This window comes from Zingiber officinale, chromosome 2B, assembly GCF_018446385.1.
Source record: "Zingiber officinale cultivar Zhangliang chromosome 2B, Zo_v1.1, whole genome shotgun sequence".
NCBI classification, from domain to species: domain Eukaryota; kingdom Viridiplantae; phylum Streptophyta; class Magnoliopsida; order Zingiberales; family Zingiberaceae; genus Zingiber; species Zingiber officinale.
Genome location: NC_055989.1, coordinates 8,563,099 through 8,585,656, shown reverse-complemented (window position 1 = coordinate 8,585,656; position 22,558 = coordinate 8,563,099). Strand labels below are relative to the sequence as shown.

General features: G+C 35.3%; 1 protein-coding gene and 1 long non-coding RNA gene across 2 annotated transcripts; one reads left to right on the top strand and one right to left on the bottom strand.

The window, feature by feature from the left end:
- The first annotated feature begins 1,520 nt into the window (after positions 1–1,520).
- LOC122048969 (probable auxin efflux carrier component 1d) lies at positions 1,521–3,216 on the top strand. Its single transcript, XM_042610473.1, has 4 exons — positions 1,521–2,290; positions 2,388–2,435; positions 2,513–2,747; positions 2,840–3,216. The coding sequence occupies exons 1-4, from the start codon at positions 1,629–1,631 to the stop codon at positions 2,909–2,911; spliced, it is 1,017 nt and encodes a 338-aa protein (XP_042466407.1). The 5' UTR covers positions 1,521–1,628; the 3' UTR covers positions 2,912–3,216.
- Positions 3,217–17,256: 14,040 nt separating this feature from the next.
- LOC122045214 lies at positions 17,257–20,809 on the bottom strand. The gene is made up of 2 exons (XR_006129945.1): positions 18,505–20,809; positions 17,257–17,802 (listed from the first exon to the last, which is right to left on the bottom strand). It is a non-coding gene; the product is annotated as an uncharacterized LOC122045214 (long non-coding RNA).
- Between the last annotated feature and the right edge of the window lie 1,749 nt (positions 20,810–22,558).

Below are 22,558 nucleotides of genomic sequence, written 5' to 3'. Positions count from 1 at the left end.
AATAATAATATAAAAAAATCATGCTCCATGCTCAACTTATCATCATCGCGAAACACAAAAAATAAATAAATAAAAAATAATGTACAAAATGATAAAATTGAATATAATTCTTAGAAAAATAAAGATCACAATGAGACCAAACTAGTCATTATCATTCATCAAGAACTCAATGGAAACTTTCTTAGGCACAAAATAAAAGAAAAAATAAACCATATTTTTCATTACTTGAACCAGAATAATTGTAAATGATAGAATGAAGATAAATAATTTATGACTGTAAATATATTTAAATAAAAGTTAAATTTAATATCTATCAAGGAAACGAAATGGTAGATGTATCTAACTTGTTATTGCTAAAAAATAATAAAATTTTTCATTTTGATCAGACACGATATGGATGATTGCATGAACATTTGAATTTAATCAAGCAACGAGCATCATAGCACTGATCACATCAGCGTGTTAGTGTTAGATGTGATTTCTTTTCTCCAATCTCAATAAGCAAGAGAAGCACAGAGAGGGGGAGTTGGAAAAAGGGAAGAGGGAGAACTTAGAAAACTAACATTTTTATTTTACATTATATGGATAAGATAAAAAATTTCTAATTCATGTTCTTATTGATCAAAGGAGAAAACATCACCAACGAGAAATGCAACCAGAGTAGGTTACAATAGAGAGATATTAAAGAGGAATAGATTAAATTTTATAAATTAACATTCATAATTAAAAATAAATTTAATTTGTTAAAAAAAAGAGTCCTTTATGACTCTATCCATTAGAACCCTAATGAGATCTTTGCGAAATCCAAAGCTTTGATAGATTGAGATCATGTAAATACCTAATCACATGGACCCTTTCTTTTCCATTCTCTTAAAAAATATACATAAAAATATATTTAATATATTAAAAATAATGATCCCAATTTTTAGAAATTTTTAGAGAATGAGATTATATAATTTTTTACCACATATATAGTTCATATTTTTTCTATTATCTTTAAAAAAACATATAAAAAATATATTTAATATATTAAAAATAATAGGTCCTAATAAAAAAAATTAAGACCTTAGGCATTGACGGCTTATGCCAAAAGTCGGTCATGTCAGTTTCCATGCAAGGCAGACCAAAACCTCGGGCGACCTTATAAAGTCTATTTCTTCACACAGCCATTGCCATTCACACACATAGTTGGTCTGCGTTGTCGATCACAAAGCAGAACTTTGAATGTATTTTTTTGATTCAAAAGGATTCTCATGCAATTAACAAAGTGAGCATTAACTCTGCTTTCTTGTTATGTTTCCCAGTGCGTTCTTGAGCCCGTTCAAGCTATATAGATATATATTTTTTTTAAAAAAAATACTAACAATCAAGTGTCATTAAATAGAGATTTAATTATGTTAATGCGAAGCACGCGCAGAAATGCGTTGGCGCCGCCGTTGGATTCCCCCAGCTGGTCTTCCTCCTGCCAAAGCAGCCGCCTCAAATAGCCCTGCCGAGGCGTGAACCTTCCAACCCTAATCCTCTGGCTCCCACGGTGCCTCCGTCCATAATGCGTATATATAAATAGCCGATGGAAGCTCCCGTTGCGTCGACGTACGAGGAAGAAGCTAAGAAGAAGAAGAAGAAGAATGATCTCTTGGTCCAATCTTTACCGCGTGGCGGAGGCCATGGTGCCCCTGTACGCCGCCATGGCGCTCGGCTACGCCTCCGTCAAGGCCAAGGCCTTCACGGCGGAGCAGTGCGCCGGGATCAACCACTTCGTCGCCGTCTTCGCCTGCCCGCTCCTCATCTTCCGCATGCTCGCCTCCAACGACCCCTACGCCATGAACCTCCGCTTCCTCGCCGCCGACACCCTCCAGAAGCTGCTCGCGCTGGCCGGCATCGCGGCCTGGGCCCGCCTCGCCCGGAGAGGCAACTCCCTCCCGTGGGCCGTCACCCTTTTCTCCCTCCTCACCCTCCCCAACACCGTCATCATGGGCGTGCCCGTGCTCAGGGGCATGTACGGCGCCATGTCGGAGACCTTGATGGTGCAGATCGTCGTCCTCCAGTTCGCCCTCTGGTACATCGTCGTCGTGTTCTTGTTGGAGTACAACAAGGCGACGAACGCCGCCGCGGCGGACGTCGAAGCACAGAACAGCGCTGCTGCTGATGCCGATGCTTCGTCATCGGAAACGGCGAGGGAGCCGCCGCCGGCGTCGCGGATTCTGGCGACGGCGGCGAAGAAGATTCTCAAGCTTCCCAACACGTACGGCAGTGTCCTAGGCTTCATCTGGTCCCTCATCGCCTTCAGGTTCCGTAATTTCATCCGCAAAATAGAATAATTCAAATACTAATTTGATTTGATTCGATGATTTAATTCGAATAATTTTAATAATTTTTCTTTGCAGATTCAACATCAGATTGCCGGCGATCATCGACAACAAACCTCTGCGTCGGTCAGTCAAACAAACCTCTGCAAATTTAAAAATAAAGAAATTAAGAAAAAAAAATAAATTAAACCCCTCGAGTGCAGGGACTTTCATGGCTCGACGGAAAAGATTCATTTCGTGCGGATACAAGCTCGCGCTCGGTGCCATGGTCGCGAGGTTCGTGTTGGGCCCCGCCGCGATGGTGGCGGCGTCTCTCGCCGTCGGGCTTCGCGGCGTGCTGCTGCGGGTGGGCATCGTACAGGCAGCTCTTCCTCTTGCGGTGCTTTCGTTCGTTTACGCAGAAGAATACAACGTTCATCCAGACATCATGAGCACAGGGTTTGCTTTTATATAATGAATCCGTTATATTGCACCTCGATCGATCGCAATACATGTAAATAATTTTTTTTATATATTTTTAAAATTTGCAGGGTGATTGTGGGCATCTTCCTTTCGGTTCCGATCACGCTGCTCTACTACGTTGTGTTAGACCTGTGAATTAAGGGGAAAGTGAGCGTGGAAATTAAAGCTCACCATACAGCAAATTAAGCAAACAGGCATGAATTCATTTGCTGTGGCAGGGAAGACAGCAATGCATGCAGAGGCAGACCTTCCAGAATAAGTTGTAGTAGATGAAGCAGGCTGATCTGTTTGCCATCGGTAGAAAATTTTAGATTTATTAACTTTTGATTGGAGTGTGATTGAGTGACATTTATATAAATTAACATTTTGATTTATAAAAAAAGTAGATCCGCTACCTTAGCGGCCCCCCTAGTGCCGGCCCCACGGATATGGAGGGAGGTTCATATAGATAACGGGATAAACCCCAGGTCGTCAGTTCCTGAGAATCGACCCCTGACCATTACGCCAGAGATACCATGCGCCAACCGTCTGTGCTACGCCCTGTGGGCAACATTTTGATTTATAAAGTTTTACGGGTGCCTGGTTCTCATTTGCGGTAACTTCTTAATGCAGATAATAAAATATATTGGTATCGAAAATATAATAATTTTGGTCGAGTTAAATAAAGTTTTTTTTTTTTTTATCAATCGGTATTTAGACCCGACAAATCTGGAGGTAGAAATTCGTTCACATCTAAGGTCTAAATCCATTGTAAAATCGGCCCTTACCCCACTTGAGTTATATTATGTTAATGTGGTGATAAAGGGGTCATCAAGTGTGAGTTACAGGGGGAGACAGCAGCTGACGTAAAAGTGAAAGTCAAGGTGGTCAATTGTGATCAACGGTCCTATCAAAGATGGCCTAGTGAAAATCGACACCAACTGTCGATCAAGTATGAAATGTCTGATTGGCCAGGTAGCTTGTTTGAGCAGAACGTCCGTACAGCCAAGAGTACTACGACAAGAATATCAGATGCTCATTACGGATCGGAGGAACATTAAGGTGACTGGAGCGCTTGTTCGATCGGGCGGAAACAATCTACTGAACCAAGTCACTGCGGGGAAAAGCAGTAGAGGTCGACCGAGTGGAGGAGTCCCCGCCAAGCGGATACCCCGTTCGGTCGAACAGTAGGACCATTTTCGTATCTCTTAATATCCTTTTGGGAGGTAATGCCGCTGATAACATAGCATGGTCAACAAGTGAATCGTATGACGGAAGCTTCTAGTGTCTCATCAGGAATTTGCATGTCTTGTTAAGGTATGGTGTCAAAGACACTTTTCTGACATGTCCTTTTATAGGACGGTTGGGAAAGCTTGATCGCGCCTTGGAGAGCAAGCACGTCGTCCACTGGGCACTATATAAAGCGGGGTCCATGCACTGGCAGAGATATGTGCTATTCATTGTTCACGCTTGTGTTTTCGCTGCTTTCACTGTTGTTCCGTCTTCTTCTACGGTTCCGGTGACTGACTTGAGCGTCGAAGGGCCAATGTCGAGGACGTCTTCCCTAGCTCGGCATTGACGTTTCTTGTATTGCAGATCAGAGTGGAGTCTTCGCGAGGTCAACCGAGGAGTCACATCCCCAGCCAGCCTTCTTCACGATTTTCGAACAGGACCATATTGACACCGTCTGTGGGAATGTAGCATGTATTCAAAACATAGAGATGAAGGACATTGGACAACTCACGATGGTGACGCTGACGCAAGAGGAGTTGGATATGCTGATATAAGCCCGGACGACCAATATGCTGGAGCAGCAATAGCAGGCGATGGCTAAGCGACACGTAAATGAACCCGCGGCGTCAGCGGCAGGACAACGGACCGAATGTAGAGATCGAGCGAAAAATATAGCTGTTCAAGGGCAGAATATATAAGAAGTCGACCGACACATATAGGGATGCACCGATCCCCTTTTATCAGGCATTGTTTATACTCCTTTAGAGGAACAAGGCCAAGCAAACAGGGAGCAAGGATCCTCTTCGGACCACGTGTTTGTCCAGGACGCATGGAAAGGAAAAGCACCAAGGACTGATGATTTGTCTAAACGGATCAACCGATAATTTTCTCAGGGGATTCAGGACGACCCATTACTCCGACATTACACTCCATTGACAATCAGGGAGTACAATGGAACTACCGATCCGGATGACCACTTAACCAAGTTCGATAACACAACCACACTCTATCAATACACCGACTGAGTGAAGTGCCGGGTCTTCCTTACCACGCTCTTTGGATTGACACAATGATGGTTTAGGCACTTGCCGATCGGATCAATCCACAGTTTCAGAGACTTCCAGACGGTATTTCTACATCATTTTGCCAGCAGCCGCCACTACCAAAAGACGAATGCTAACTTGTTCGCTATGAAGTAAGGGTCCAAGGAGGCATTAAGAGCATATATCAAGAGGTTCAACCAGGTGACCATGGATATACTATCTGTCTCTCCGGATTTATTAGTAAGTGTCTTCTCTCAGAGAATTTTAGAGGGCGAGTTCTTTCGCTTGCTTATTCGAAGGCCACCGAAAGACTTCGACCACCTGCTCAGGCATGTCAGCGAATATATCAATGTAGAGGAAGCCCAGGTAGCACAAAGGAAGGAGGCACCAGCTGACCCTACTACCGCCCCCGAATGACGGCCGAATAGAAGCCATCAACCCCCAAAGAGCCCCTGAGCGGGTGTAGTACAGCCGCACCAGGAACCTCGAACCCATGTCGTGCAGCACGTAGCAATAGATCGACCTAAAGCTGCTAAAGGCAGACTTGGACGTTGTTGTTTTGCCCGTTGTCTTGGATGTCCATAATTAACTACTTAATTATAGAATGATTCTGAGTGGCACCTAGTAGTACATCATGATCCCCAATTAACTTAAAAATCATAGTTAATCTTAGAACTAATTCTAAACCCTTCAGCAGCTACAGTCACTACTAGAAAACTAGGCTTTTGAGACACAATAAAATATGTCTTAAATTATAAATTTAATGTCTCAAAATATTTTTGAGACGGTGATGAGATGGTAATGTAGCCGTCCCCAATACAAGAGTCTCAAAAAAATATTGAGATAATTGTACTATATCAAATGTTGTTTAAGACGGTGATGAAACGGTTGTTCAATTGTCTTAAAAATATTTAAGGCAATTATTGTTTTGTCTCAAATGTTATGTCTTATTCTATAAAAAAAACTAGAGACACTAAATTGAGATGGTAATATGCTGTCTCAAATAGAAATGAAGACAGTAAATTATTGTCCCTAATGTTTTAACTTGTTAGATGTAACATTTATGATGAAAATTAATAATCTTAAAAGAACATTTACTATACAAATTAATCTAGATCAGATTTATTGAATTTCCATTTCAAAACAAAAGGAAAAACTTTCTCCTTACAAATTAAAAATGATATACATAATATAAAATTTTACAACATTAATTGAAGTGCATCCAACATTCATCCGATAATAGAAATATCTATATATCCATCATTAATTTGATACGAAAAAAATTACTATTCCAATGGAAATTACACGAGAGAAAGTCTAAAGAATAACTCCTTATAATCTGGAGATAACTTCTATAATCTTTCTTCATCACAATCCTGAACATTAAAAAAACTCTTATTACAGGTAAAGATGATTTATAATATATACTGTTCAGAAAAATTAATAAATATAATTTTTCAATAAAAATCTCATCATCTAACACTCTTTCTTTCAACTATGTATATATACAACACAAACAACTTTAAGTTAAACAAACCTATTCATCTCGTAATAAGAAATGATGGTTTATGTGTTTGTCAATATCTCTGTGCCCTTCAAGTTGTTGCACCTATAAAATAAATTTATCTACAACTTAAAAATATGTACTAGTACACCAAAATTGTTAATAAAATAAAAAAAAATCTTGTGAAAACAACTACCAATGTACATGTTGGCTACCCATTCCTTGTATATGTGAAATAATATTATCTGCAACCTAAATAAAAAATAGTGTACATTTCATAAAACTATCAAAATTCATTATAAAAGTCGATTATTTAAATAAAGTAAAAATACCTTTGATTACTAAATTCACTGGATTTCATACAAAGATGAGTCAATGGGAATTCATGATTCTCTAACTTTGATTGAAGTACATCTATTTGGGATCTCATTTGATTTAGAATAGGAGTCACTACTTTCATACACTCTGCTACAGTTTTCTCTGTAGTCATTTTTATCAACTCATTTGAATCATTATATGACCGAATAAAAGTTACTTCTTAGATCACAACTAAATATTTACTGCAAAGATAACACTTACAAGTACAATTAAATTTTAACTAATGAAAAAATAATACCTTTTCTAGAAGTTCTCTCAAATGTGATAAAGCTCTAACTTCAGAATTGTCAATATTCAGTGCCTACAAATGAAATTATAAAAAATTAAAAGTGCATCATGACATCAAAGGATTGATCACCCATCTTCAATTGTAATCCAAAAAATCATCACTAGATCTATTTCTTTTCCAACTTCTTGTGTTTGGGAAGTTTTTCCTCTAGTAAAACAACACAAACTTTCCATTTCTAAGAAAAATACTAAAACTGCTATTTGCTTTGGACTATTGCATGCTAACATTTGGAGGTTGTATCAAGTAGATTCACTTAATGGTTCTCATTATTTCTCAAAAGTATGTTTGCTTTGTTTGGTATATAGTTAATAGTAATCTTAAAATTACTTAGTTCTTTAAATTAATCATATTGACCTTTTATCGAATATCTTAATTGCAATAGGATGGGGAACTAAATTTCTTACCTCTCCCTCACATCTAGTCAAACTGCTAACAACAAATCAAAAGTAATAAGGGATATACCATGTAAATTGATTTACTCAGGTACAGATCCAGGAATCAGAGTTAGGAGAGGCTTGACCCGTGTTCACAATTTTAAATCTAGAGTGCAAGAGACAAAAATGAGTGCAACAAACAAAAATTCAAGTGCATAATAAGACATAATAATAATTTCAATTTAGCTTTTTTTTTTCTTTCTGTAGCATGCCCATTCTTCACCGAGTACAATAAAAAAATTGATAGCTTCTGCTATTCATTTAATAGATTACCAAACAAACCACTCTGTTTCACATATTGATAAAAATGAAAAAAAAAAAAAAGAAATACTTTTAAGCTAGCTATAAATTATCCACACAGATGCTAAGATCTAACTGTGGCAATTCTACCACTATGGTGAGATGAATTGCACATCCAATTGAAGCCATATATGATATTCCTTGTGGCAATTCTACCACTATGGTGAGATGAATTGCACATCCAATTGAAGCCATATATGATATTCCTAGCCCATCGAATTAAATCCTTATCTTTATATTCCTAGGTTAAATTAGATTTAAGGTATTTTTTCTGTGGTTACTAAAATTAAATCAAAAAGATTAATGAAATCCAAATTTGAGAACAACAAAATATGAAGAAAATAAAAATGTAAATTTTGATAACAGCAAAATCAAAGGAAATCGATAGAAATGGTATCAATGTGTTTTAAAAATCAAACATAAGGAAATAATTGAAGCTACTAGAAGCAGGAAGGTGAATAGGAATCACTACTGCTAACATTGTACGATGTTTTAGTTGCGCGCACAGCAGCAACTCTTGTTATGCAATGCTTTGACCATGGCAGTGGCTGCGCTGTGATCATGGAAAAGCAGGAGTCTCTTGTGGCCATGCGCGCAGCAAGAGTCACGGCCAAAGCATCACACGGCACAGCGGTAGGGCAGGAACAGGCTCAAGGGCAGGGCGTGCGAGTTGGTCGCACAAGCGACAGCGACCGCATGATGCCGACGGATTGGACAAGAGAGATGATCTCAATAGGTTGGACGGAGAGAAGAGAAGAACGGAAGAAGTACATGAGATTCACCATGGAGATATGGAGATCATCATCGCCTCAGTCGGCTCGTCGCCCCATCGCCGTGTTCTCTCGTTTTTGGACTAAGAAACAAACTTAACCCTTTTAAAAAAAATAATAACAAATGTAAATAATTTAATATTAAAATCTAAAACCTAAAACTTTTAATTAATATCATCAATCCTATATATATATATATATATAATATTATTATTTATTTGTTATTTTTGTGTTTTAAGCCTATCAAAAGATTACATCATCAAATATTTAATATATTTTTTTCATAATTTTTAAATTATCAATGATCTAAATGCAAATTATAAATTAAAATTTTCATTAAGTTAAATTTGTAAATACATTTTTCTATGCTATTATTATAATATATATAAAATATACTGCAACCGTTCTGTGAAATGATATTGGAACTAGAACTGTAGAATCCTTGACGATTATCGTGACCATTCCAACGAACCATATATAAGATAATTTGAGACAAATACTTTTTTTACAGTCTTATTTAAATATCTTATATAATTATATTTTTAATTATCTTTATTAGGTGTCTTATTTAGTTGAGTTTGAGACAAAATCTTAAATACTGTCTTAAATTTAATGTCTCCATATAAAATTTTCAGACATCTATTATTCCTGTCTTAATTACTTAGTATTTGAGACGAATTTTATCACTGTCTTAAATTTTTTATCTCAAAAGCCTAGTTTTCTAATAGTGAGTGAGTCGTGCCTTGTTCCTTTCACTCATCTTATACCCACTTGGTTCAGGACATGGTCTATGTGTCTGTCCCCACTTAGACTGACTACGTCACACCTAGCCCAAGTAATACTTCTCATTCTACGGATTCAAATTACTCGTACATGTATACAAGAGTCTCATGCTCTTAACATGTAATTCTTTGGTCAAAGACTTTGAGTAATAATCCTAACGAGTGACCATAGGGGTATACATCTCCTCGCAAGGAGTAGTGAATTCTCTGTGGATTATCCAAACATCTTTGGACATTTCGACTTATACCCAATTATCCCGGGTCCATACCTCAATGAGATGTTTGCTTAAGATGTCAAAGTATAAGTCTCCATGACCAAAATGACTTGTATACCTCAAATCGAAGGAAACTTGCACTCGAACTGTAGTAAGAGCTTCACAGACATATCCATATATAGATAACCATATGAAGTTTTATAGCGAGTCACTCCAATGAACTAGTTACCATAACTAGCATCTAAGTTTAACTCTCGACATCTTAATGTCTCCAGCTAGTGAGAAAACGACTGCTTGGCGAACCAAGTAGTATAACCTGTGCTAGTCTTACAGAATTGATGATGTTCGAATACATCAATTCGACGACTAGGCAAATTCTAATACGTTCATAATTGCACATATAGATATAATTACTAGCTGTGATCCAATCACAATTTCTCTCATGCTATGAATTGTATATTATAGACATTCAGTAAATGAGTTTAATTTAAGACAATCAAACATATAATATGCATTCAAATAATGAATCTATATTTAGTAAAAACTGTAAGGCGATTGTCTTAGGACATCCCTCAAAATCTAACAGACCGCCTCCTCCAGGATATCACCATCGGTCACCATATCCCGATCGACATCATCATCGTTGATCAGGCATGCAGCGAGAAGAAGAAAGAGCGGCGGCCGAGCGGAGTCAGCGTCAGCCTCAACAAAGAAGTAACGCAAGTCTTGCCCGAGCTTCCGCTGAGCGGACTAGACCCTAGGCTTAGGAGGAAGAAAACCGAAGCAATGTCACTCGGGGAGAAATCAGAATGATGGTTGCTGGGCCAACTAACAGTGATTCCAACTAAGTAAGGAAGTTGCATGTTCGACTACTAGAGATACATATTGTGGGATCCAACAAGGAGAAGCCCGAGGGACCAGAGATCAGCTTTGGCCCTCCGGACCTAGAGGGAGTAGAGATCCCTCACGATGACGCCTTGATCATCCGGGCAGTAATAGCTAACTATATTGATCCTATCTGAAATCTGCGAAGATGAACACTAGTTCCGATGAATGACGATGACCTCCGATGAAGATGAACTCTGAAGATATGAAGAAACTCCTCAACACTCCTACGCACAGTGAGACGAGCCAACAAAGCGTTAGTGACCTAATTAGACCGGAGTGGATCCCTGGCTAGCCCTCCGAAGCTGAAGTCAATCCAACTCACATCTAACCTACCGGAGGTGCTCTGCTTCTACGTCTTAAGGAATCAGGTCATCCTATAGGCTATGTTTGGTTAGGGGTAATGTAATCGAGTTTATAATGTTATTAATATTACATTACTAGATTTGGTGAAAGAGTTGTATACTATGCATGTAATATTTGATTACAAGGATAATTATATTCTTTTGTTTGGTATTCATTATTTTTTTATAAAGAATTTAATGTAATTCATATTATTATAAAATAACAAAAATATCCTGTGATCTCTGCCAGTAGCAATCCCGATAGCAGCGACTGCTAGATGGCCAGTGGTCGGCGTTAGCGGCAGCAATGTCGGTGACCGATTGATACAAGAAATGAGGTAGGGGTATATTTGACATTTAAATTTTAATTAAATATTGAGCTTGGAATGTAATTAGATTACATATTATTGGCCTTGTAATATAGATTATAAAACTTTATTATCTTTTATAATTCAGATTAAATTACATTACAACTTTAAAATGATACCAAATAAAATAATTAATATTGTAATGCAATCTTGATTACCATTCACCAAACTAAAAGGATACTCATTAAAAGTAAACTACCTTGAATTAGAGACCCATAATAGTACAAAACACCGTCCATTGAAGAGTTATGAAGATCATTAATAGGCTCATGTGATATTTGAAAATGCAGAATTAATATATTGTAAAAAAAGTAAGTTATTCATGCAAAACATGAGAAGTATTATACACGACCCCTAGCTTTTAGTCTTCTTCATTGGACAAGTAGCTAGTTTCTTGATTGTAAGACTTTCATGTTGTTTTGTACGAAACAAATGGTGGATGGAGGTCATACCTCCAATATCTTCTTCCTCGCATGCCTATTGCTCCGCCTCACCATTAATTGCACCATCAAGAGATCCTAGCAAAATCCAACTACGCAACCCTGTAAGTAATCAGTTACCATGCAAGGCAGACCAAAACCTTGGGCGACCTTATAAAGTCTATTGTTCACACAGGCATTGCCACTCAGACATAGTTGGTCTGCGTTATCGATTAAAAAGCAGAACTTTGAATGTATTTTTTTGATTAAAAAGGATTCTCATGCAATTAACAAATTAAAGTGAGCATTAATTCTGCTTTCTGGCTGTGGCTATGCTAAAGCAGCTTGTGTTATGTTTCCTAGTGCATTCTTGAGCCCATTCAAGCTATTTCTTGAATTTTACTAACAATTAAGTGTCATTAAATAGGGATTTAATTATGTTAATGTGAAGCACACTTAGAAGTGTGTTAATGCCGTCGTTGGATTCCCCGTTGGCTTCTAATGACGACAAAGCTTATCATGTTCTAGATATAAATCAAAAATTGATTCCAATTACTAAAGCGGATTGCAATCACCATCATATTTGTCGTTGTTTCTATAACAATTGAGATCACATATCATATTTATTATTACATATTTTATCTCGACAATATGTATAAATAAATCAATTTGACATATATGCTCGATTTCGTAATCCTTTATTCATATTGTTCAAAGAATCATAAGTCACTTTTGTTTGCCTACTTCACATAGTTTGTAGGATTGCGATTCTATACAGGATCGACTTTGGCGGTCATTATTAGATTGTTGAATCGTATGATCCTACCATAAACCCTTTAAATTTAATTTAGTATTTGATAGGATGATCAAAATGATTAAATCAATTTGATATTTGATTAGAATTTCTTTTAAATAAATTAAATTAAATTATTATTATTATTATTATTATTATTATTAATGGTAATAATAAGTTGAAAATATATATAATAAATAAATATAATTTATTTATAATTTTAAAATAAATTTATATATATTAATAGGATAATTTAAGGTTTAAGAAAGTATGTTTAAATTATCTCATTTAAGTTAAGAATCTATTGAATTAATTAAATAAAGTTCAATTAAAAACCTAAACACTGTGTCGTCTCCTCTCTTCTCATCTCACTCGTGCATAGATGTTCTCCCCTCACTCTGTCGTTTGCTCCCCTTGGCTTCACTGTCACGGTCGCGTATCTATGTCGTCACTGTTGCCTGTCGTTGGTGATGCCTTCCCCTCTTCGCATGAGCTCTCACCGCTGCCACTCCCCTCACGGGCCTTACCCACAACACTCGCGCATCCATGTCACTGCCGCTGGCCACCCGTCGGTCGACGTCTTCTCCTCTTCATCCCCCTCCACAAGTCGTCGGTTCTGCCTCCTTATGTCCCCTCTGTTGTCACTACTAGCAGAGACGCCAATGACTATGCTTGGTTCCAGTGTCGCATTCAGATCGTTTGTACCGTAAGATCACCTCGATTCAACTCGAAATTGTATGATTCCATTTTTATTCTACTGCAAAATCAATCCCTGGACTAGATTGATTTCCTACTTCTAGATCATAGGATTGTACGATCCTATGCTCCAGATCTGCAATTTTACAAATCATTCTACTTAATTTACCTCATCAACTCATTTATGTAAAGTATGCTTAGAGCATCCACATCAGTTTCTCTATTACTATATCTAAAATTTAGGATAAATGACTCACTTTATTAAATTTAGATAATCACTTTTCACTACACACTACATCAAATATCCTAAAATTTCCATCATCCTTAATTTTTTTATTATTTCCTTCTCTTTCTTCTATTTTTTATTATTATATTTATGAAATGAGTGGAAGGAGAGAGATTGAGTGGAAGGAGAGAGATTAAAAAGAAATATTATTTCATTTTTAGGGTAGAGGTTTCATTCCCTAAATTTAAATAATCAATATTCATCAAATCTAAATTTAGGAAATGGATAGGGTAACTGATGCAGAGGATTTTTAGTTAACCTATCCAAAATTTAGGATAAAATCTTTGAATAAGGTAACTGATGTGGATACTCTTAGAAGTTAAAAGTCATAAATTACCTTTTTCTTCATCCATTCATGTGTCTAATTTTCCTCTTGAAATAATAATTCATTCTAATATTTAGAGTCATGTACCTATCCTATCTAACCAAGGTTTTCTATATTATGTCACTTTCATTTATCATTTCAACAAATTCACTTGGATATATCCTATGAAATGCAAATATGATTTACTTAACATATTTTATCATTTTCAACTCCAAGTTGAACCTTTCTTTGGTAATAAAATACTTGTTTTTTATTCTAATTGGGGTGGTGAATATTAAGTTGTTCATCGTTATTTTGTTGCTTGTGGAATTATTCATTGCGTTTCTTGTTCTCACACCCATGAGAAAAATGGTTCTACTAAGAGAAAATATCTACATATAGTGGAAACAACTTTAGCTCTTCTTAATTAATCATGTATCAACTCCTCATAAATTCTAGGATGAAGCTATTAGCACTTCAATTTACCCCATAAATCGCCTTCCAACACCATTGCTTAATCAAAAGTGTCCACTAGAGAAACTTTATAATCAGTCGCCTAACTATACTTCTCTTCGACTTTTTTGTTGCACATGTTATCCTTGGTTATGTCTCTACTCTAAATATAAATTAAACTCTCATCCATTACAGTGTTTTTCCTTGGTTACAGTCATTTGCATCATGGGTATCATTACTTATATATATTGATCAGGCAAATTTATATTTCTCAGCATGTTATTTTTATGAGTCTTTGTTCCCTTTCTCGGTAGCTTACTCAACCTCTCCTCCAAAGACTAGTGATACATAATTAGTACCACCCAACATTATCATAACATGCAATATTTTTCTCCTCTCCCAAGGAATGATACTAATACAAGAGAAGATGATATTTTGGGTCCAGCTCCATCTTCGCCAGTCTTTAAGGTCTCTCCTGCTGATAGTTCCAACATATCATCCAATCAAAAGAATAATTTGTTTTCTTCCTCAAATATGCCAAATGAGGCATCTTCACATACTTAGCCTAGCCTCTTGCCTTCTTCAACAAGTGATTATGATGTAGATGATCCTCAATGGGCACTTCCCTTAAATGATATCTATGCACGATGCTCGCAAGTGGCCATCCGTTACCTTCTTCCATGGACTCTAGTGGTTTCTTCAAAATCTATTAAATCAACGTGCTTTACACATATTGTTAAGGATCCAAATTGGCATGCTGTCATGGCTACAAAATTTGATGCTCTACATCATAATAAGACTAGGTGCTTAGTTCCTCACATTGTCTCCATGAACGTTGTGGGTTCCAAATGGGTCTTTCGGCTCAAGTATCATGTTGATGGCTCTCTTGAACAATATAAAGCTTGTCTTTTGGCAAAAGGATTCAATCAATAGTTAGGTATTGACGTTAATAATACATTTTGTCCAATTATTAAGATTACAACTATCATATTATTACTATATATAGCGGTTAGTTCCAACTGGTTGATATACCAATTAGATGTTTCCAATACTTTTCTTCATAGTCATCTTAAGAAAACTGTGTTTATGGAGAAGCTGTCTGGATTTATTTATCCACAACTTTCAACACATGTTTGTTAGTTAAAGAAATCTTCATACGGTCTTCAACAAGCCCCTCATGCATGGTTTCATCATCTCTCTAATTGGTTATACGTTCAAGGGTTCTCTAGTTCAAAGACTGACTCATCTTTATCTTATAAGTGTGATGTTGTCTCTATATTTTTTTCCTAATTTATGTGAATGATATTCTTCTAACCGGATATGATCAAGAAGGCATTACTATTGTACTTTGTCTTCTTAATCAATAATTTCTTATTAGAGATCTTGGCATGGTTCGTTTCTTCCTTGGTATTTAGCTCTTCACAAATTCTAATGCTTGTCTCCTTTCACAGAGCAAATACATTACTGGAATTCTCCAACGGGCTAAAGTGGATGATACACTTCTTATTTCTACATTGATTGTTATATGTAACTTTTATGCACCTTCATAGTCTCCTATTTTGGTTGATCCTCAAATATATTGGAACATTGTTGGAGTCTTACAATCTATCACTATCACACGTCCTGATATCACTTTTGATTTCAATCGAGCTAGTAAATTTATACATTCTCCCACTGAAAAACAATTGTAAGGTTTTAAAAAGATCCTTTGCTATCTCAAAGACACTATTCTTTATGGTCTCTTTTTGTATCGACATTCCTCACGAGAATTAAATGCATTTAGTGATGTAGATTAGGTAGACTCTCCTAAAGACAGACGTTCTATTGCTGTATATAAAATATTTATGGGATGAAATCTTATCTCATGACATTCTAAAAAGTAACCTATTATATCTTGATCGAGTATCGAAACTGAATATAAAGTTATTGCCAATGTTAGGTTTGAAATCATTTGCCTCCAATCCCTTCTTTCAAAATTACATCTTTCTACTGATGTTATACCTAAAATATGGTGTGATAACATTAGAGCAACATATCTTACTGCAAATCTAATTTTTTATGCTCACATAAAATATGCGGAGATAGATTTTCACCTTGTACAAAACATATAGAGGTCAAACAACTATCAAACTCATATATCTTTACAGAGGATCAAGTTCCTAATATCTTCACCAAATTATTATCCAGAATTCGATTTCATAGATTGACAACCAAACTCAACGTGTTGCACATCCCGTTGAATTTGTTGGGAGTAATAACGACAAAAATAACAGTGCAAGATAATAATTAAAAATTTTATCACGTTTCATATAGAAATTAGAAATTGATTTTAATTACTGGGGGTGTGTGGTATAATTACTCAATTGGAATGATAATATGTTTGATTGGGGGGTTAATCACAATGGAAATAAGCGATTGAATTGTTGGTGCGGGGTATAAATACTGGAATGGGTGTTATATAATGTGATTGATGTTGCTTGGGACGAATTAAAATATACAATGGGAATCAATCAAAATTTTAATTTTACCCTTACCATTAAACAATACAAGAAAAGTTGTAACAATCGCGAATATGATTAACACAGTACAAATAATGCACCTACGAAAAAAATTCGCAGACAATTACAGACATATTGTAGTTTTTAATAAAAAAAAAAAAAAAAAAAACATATCTTATTGTTTTTTTATTTTTTAAAAAATAAACAAGCAGTAATTATTATTTTTTTTTAAAAAAAAAAACTTCTATCAAGTCATATATCTCAAGCATGATAGCCATATTTCGCAAGAATATTAACAATATATCACAGTGCAAGTGAACACAACACATCTTCAAAATAAATCATTATCAGTAATTAACCATTGTTTGAACACAACATTAGTTAACATACCAATTCTTCAACATACTATAATTCTGTTGAATGCATTACCCTAAATAAAAGATATACCACCGTCCTAATACAGAAAACCATCAATTAATTGAATGGTAGCTAGGCGGTCATTCAAAATCCGATTACTAAACAACATAAGTTGAAGAAAGGTTTCCATAATTTTCAAAACTAGCATATTTATAATCTATAATTACAAGCAACTAAGCACAAAATATTCTATTTTAGATGGATCCAAACTGAACAATAACTCAACTTTCACAGTATCTTCACAAATTGCTTAAGCAGCCTTGTATGAGCTAATATTTTGCATAAACTCATCTACTCGATCACTCACAGTCAATATTTTGCACGGTTGCATTATTTACCTTTTTTGAAGCCTTTTCAACTCTGTCAATAGGTAATTTTCTTTTTCTCCTTAGAGTGAGATGCTTTGGATGTAACAAATGGTTGTTGATTTGACATTGAATCAACTTCAACTCTATTGTCAGTAGTCGTATTGTCATCTATTATGGACAAATCAGCATCAACATCAATATTTGTATGTTACGTGCAATTATCACAGGATCTTCTGCAACAAGGCTTGTTGCTTTGTTTTGGTCATATACCATCTCTAACTCTGAAAAATAAGGGAATGATACATTGAATAGACCTTTAGCTTTGAAGTGACCCTGTACCAAAAAAAAAAACACCTCTCAATAATTAAACAATGCCAAATCAAACTATAACCCACAAACAACTTTTCTTAATTTAAAAAAAGCCAACATAACATTCAAAGGTATAATGAACCAATATCTACACAAAAAATCGATGCTCAAGATTGAGGTATAGGAATAAATACAAATGTTATATAAACTAGCTTACACAATGTTGGGATGAAATAAGATAAGAAAATTAAGTGCGCCTAACAAAAACATATAAAAATACACAACCAACACATGCAAACACTCGACAATCCAAAGTAAATAATGTCCCAAGAAGTGCTTTAATCAAAGTGAGAAATACGTGTCCAAACGCTATAGTGAACAGAAGAAGGAAACTTAAATTAGTTATGCATACCTTAATCCATTCAAGATACCATGTTTCTTCACATGTTATCTTTTTTTAAGCATCATTCCCAGTACAACCATTTTACCTACACATTTCATTGATAGCATGGAATTTCTTATCTCAGGTTTTAATCTTGGATCAATGTGAGTGATAGATTTTGTTAAATTTGACAGTATTTAGATCATAATTCTTCTTAACTTGGCCATGTGGTTGTTCTTGAAACCTTCATCGATTTTTGAGAGAGGGTCGATTGCCATATCCTGTACACATCTTACTAATGCACAACTTTCCTCTTAATTCCCAATAGAAAACTTTATTTTTACCTCTTTCGTGTGGGTAACTTTCTTCCCATAGAGTCATCAAGATTACTCTCCATCCTACTTCATATCAAAGTCAAAGGAAGAGTAACTATTAAATGTGTAATAGTATTAAATCATGTTTAAAGAAAGTTGATGATACATAAAACATAGACTATAGTCACCACAAAATGCATAAAATGTTAGGTGTAAAAGTTTTCACAAAGGTGAATACAGAAGAAAAATAAAAAACAAACATCACACCAATCATAGTCATTCCATATCAAAAACCTATTTTGCCAATTATTAAACATTTGGAGTACTAAATTATTCCTAAACATTGTCCATTGATCAGTTGGGCAGTTGTTTGTATGTACTCTGTTTCACTCTCATGATCACGATCATCATCTTAACTTTGTTCATCTTCACTAGTTATACACTCCTGAGGACCATGCCTCATGAATTTACTAATCAAGTTATGAAGAAAACAATGAACAATAATAATATGGATTTGGGTTTGCATTGGAGACAATGAAGGGGAAGCTAGAATTTTACAACGCCCCTTCAACAATCCAAAACACCTCCAATAACATTTCTTGCTCTAGAGTGCTTCATGTTAAAATATTCTTTGGTTGTCTTGGGTCGATGACATCAAACTCATTGAGATGATACTTATATCCATGATAAGGTGCTAGAAATCCATCTAAATTGCAATATCCAATATCTATCAAATAATAACAACCTATACTAAGGAAAATAAAATAAATGCAAGTATTCCATAAAAATGGAAAGAAAAAAACTTGAAAGTATAAAGCAGTTACTTATACCTTAGGGGACTTTATGCCAAATGGTCTATTGATGACATCACAAAGAATTAAACTATCATGAGCAGAACCTTCCCAACTAGGCAACATATATATAAATTGCTTATTTGGGCAACAAACACCCAATACATTGTAGCAATCCTCCCTTTTTTGTGTGATAACGTTATTTTACTTCTTTAGGGGTGTCACTGAGATAAAAATATCGTCTAAAGCACCTAAACAACCTTGTAATTCATAGAGTTAAATGAAAAATATTTTAAAAGATGAACTAGAGGTGATTAAAAAATATTACCTTAAATGGTTTCCACATATCTTCTTCACGGTCATCGCGTACAGGCTGAGGTTTCTTTAGCAATATGTGGCGCAGTTATAAAATTGCTCAAAGACAAGAATTGAAATGACAACTAACTATTTCCCTATTGCGTCCAAAAAGAATGCTTATTGTTCTACATTTTTATGGTGTGCCAACATATAGATAAATAATGTCACAATTTTCTCAATGGTTGCATTTTTTTGTGGCTTTTAAATTCCTAAAGTCTCGTACCATATCACACAATATCGTAAATATTCTCCTATCCATTCGAAGTTCACTAGCACATATTTCATCACTCTCTTTTGTAAGACTAAACATCCATTTCAGACACGCAATCCATTTGTCTTCCTTACTTTTTATTTGACGAACTTACTTCGATAATAGGCAAGTATTGTAATTTCATAATATACGAGAACCAAACAAACTATCGGCATTCCATACATATTCCACAAAGTGCACATTAATCTACGTCTTCTATTGTTAAAATGAGGATGTGCCATCTTATCTACATCATATAAATAGAATCAAAATCACGTAACAGACAGTAGAGGAAAAAAAACACAAAACACATAACCATAAAATATCCAACACACCACCGATCACCATAAATTAGAACATGTTCCCAACAAAAAAAAAAGAAAGAAGAAAAAAGACCAGTGACCCTCAGAATGCCAAAAAAAGGGAAAAAAATTAGGGATCCAACGCACACTATCTGGAAACAGGGAAACTAATCAACAGGCTCCATCTTTAGACATTCAAAAAAAGAGAACTCACATGAGCAAGTATAAGAATTCACAAACAACTCATCAATTACCTTCAAATAGGGAGACTTACTAGCAGGCCATTGATTGTGAGGATTTATACTATGTTGTAGATCTTCAAAAATCACCCTTTAGAGATAGCAGTCTGATGGAGATGAAGGATTTTGGGTAGAAGTGAGCAATCGAAAAAATGCAGCATCTATTGAGTTGAAGAGGCGAATGATTTGGGGCAGAAGCAGTTGAACAAAGTGAGTTAACGATTTTGGGCAGAAGCAGTCGAAGGAGGCAAATGATTTTAGGATAGAAATAGTCGAAGAGGGAACGATTTTAGGGTAGAAGCAGTCGAAGGAGATGATGGATTTAGGACAGATGCAGTCGAGGGTAATGGGCTGAGGAGAAGGATTTTTTTTATCAAAAAATGACAAGGTCGATTAAGGAGGGTAATGGGTTTTACGATTAACGGGAGGAATGGCAGGAATCGTTACTTTATTTTGATTCCCATTGACTCTTTCTTAGGGTGTAATCGAGTCGAGCTGAGTTGAACTCTTAAATGTTTGAGTTTAGCTTATTTATAATCGAGCTCAAACTTTATTTAACGAATATATTCATGGCTCACGAGTTTATTCGAACTTTTATCAAGCCTAACCGAGCTTAATAAATATAAATTATAAATTTAAATATTTATTAAAAATTAAATTATATATTTAGAGAAAATTATAATATTCTTATTAAAATTTACAATTTTATTCTAATAAATAAATTTAATATATTTGTCTATATTTTTTATAAATAGAGTGTAAAATCTATAAATTCAATATCAAAACTATTATTTTTTCATTTAAAAGTTGATTTATGAGCTTACTAACGAACATGTTCATGAGTTAACGAGCCGAGAATTATAAAACTTGAGCTTGGTTTATTTATCTTAACGAGTCTTATTAAACGAACTCAAACGAGTTTTTATCGAATCGAGCTTCGAATAACTCATAAGCGGTTTGGTTCATTTACACCTTTACTCTTTCCGAACAGAGGGAGGAGGTTCAGTAATAGAATGCAACAATCATTACTTTATTTTGATTCGTATTGACTCTTTCTGAGTAGAATAAATGGGAATCAAATATACTTCATTCTCATTCCTGACCCCTAAACCCCCTACCAAGCGCCTATGAAGATTTACCATATTTGGATTATAATACAATCATATTTATTATTGTTTCTTTAACAACTGAGATCACATATCATATGTATTATTATATTTATCATTATATTTTTTTTATATGACACAATCAATAAATAAAATAATTAGCTTATGACAATTAATCAATAAGGCTATGTTTGTGAGGAGTAATCAGCCTTGTCATATAATCAAGATTACGTTACAAGATTAATTACTTTGTTTGGTACAATTTTTAAACTGTAATATAATATAATTTGGATTACAAAAAAAATAAAGTTTTATAATCTAGATTACATAGCTAATAACATGTAATCTAATTACATTCCAACCCCAATATTTAACTAAAATTTAAATGTCAAATATAACTCTAGTCTCATCTCTTCTATCAAACCAATCCTCAAGTTGTGCCGACACCACCTCCCTAGCCATTGCCTCTGCCCAGATGCATGCACCATAACCCCAGTGCCTCCATCAGCATCGGCATCAATACCACCTCCCTCATGGAAACTTTGATCCATTGCCTCCATCAGCATCAATACCACCTCCCTCGCCTCTATTTCCCATTAAAACCTGGCCGATACTTTGATCCACCACCTCCATCAGTATTGACACTCAGCATCAACTTCACCAAAATTCCTTAGTCTGTGCTTTTTTATTTTGTTATTATTATCGAAAGTGAGATCAACCTGTAGCTGACTTGAGAAATGAGCTTTTTAGGTGTTGAATTTTTAGCTTTTTTATCTCCATAGATAAATTAGTAATGCTCTTTGTGAAGGCTCTGTTTCCTTTCATGTTGTTTCTGCGTTTGAAAAGAAAAAGAAAATAGATGAATGGATGCCTTTTGTTTAGGTGTACGGATACCGTGATTCCTAGGGTTTAGAGATGCTCTTTTCATGAGATTTACAATTCTAGGGTTTGCACCATTTGAGATAGTTGAAAATCAGGTTTATTTGGATTTGGAGTTTAGGATTTTTCCCATAGTATTTGTTAATGTGTAATATTCTAT

Excerpts from the sequence above, each read along its gene's own strand:
- LOC122048969 (XM_042610473.1), top strand. The coding sequence starts at position 1,629 with ATGATCTCTTGGTCCAATCTTTACCGCGTGGCGGAGGCCATGGTGCCC. Across the intron at positions 2,291-2,387 it reads TGGTCCCTCATCGCCTTCAG|ATTCAACATCAGATTGCCGG; the intron begins GTTCCGTAATTT and ends TTTTCTTTGCAG. Across the intron at positions 2,748-2,839 it reads CCAGACATCATGAGCACAGG|GGTGATTGTGGGCATCTTCC; the intron begins GTTTGCTTTTAT and ends TAAAATTTGCAG.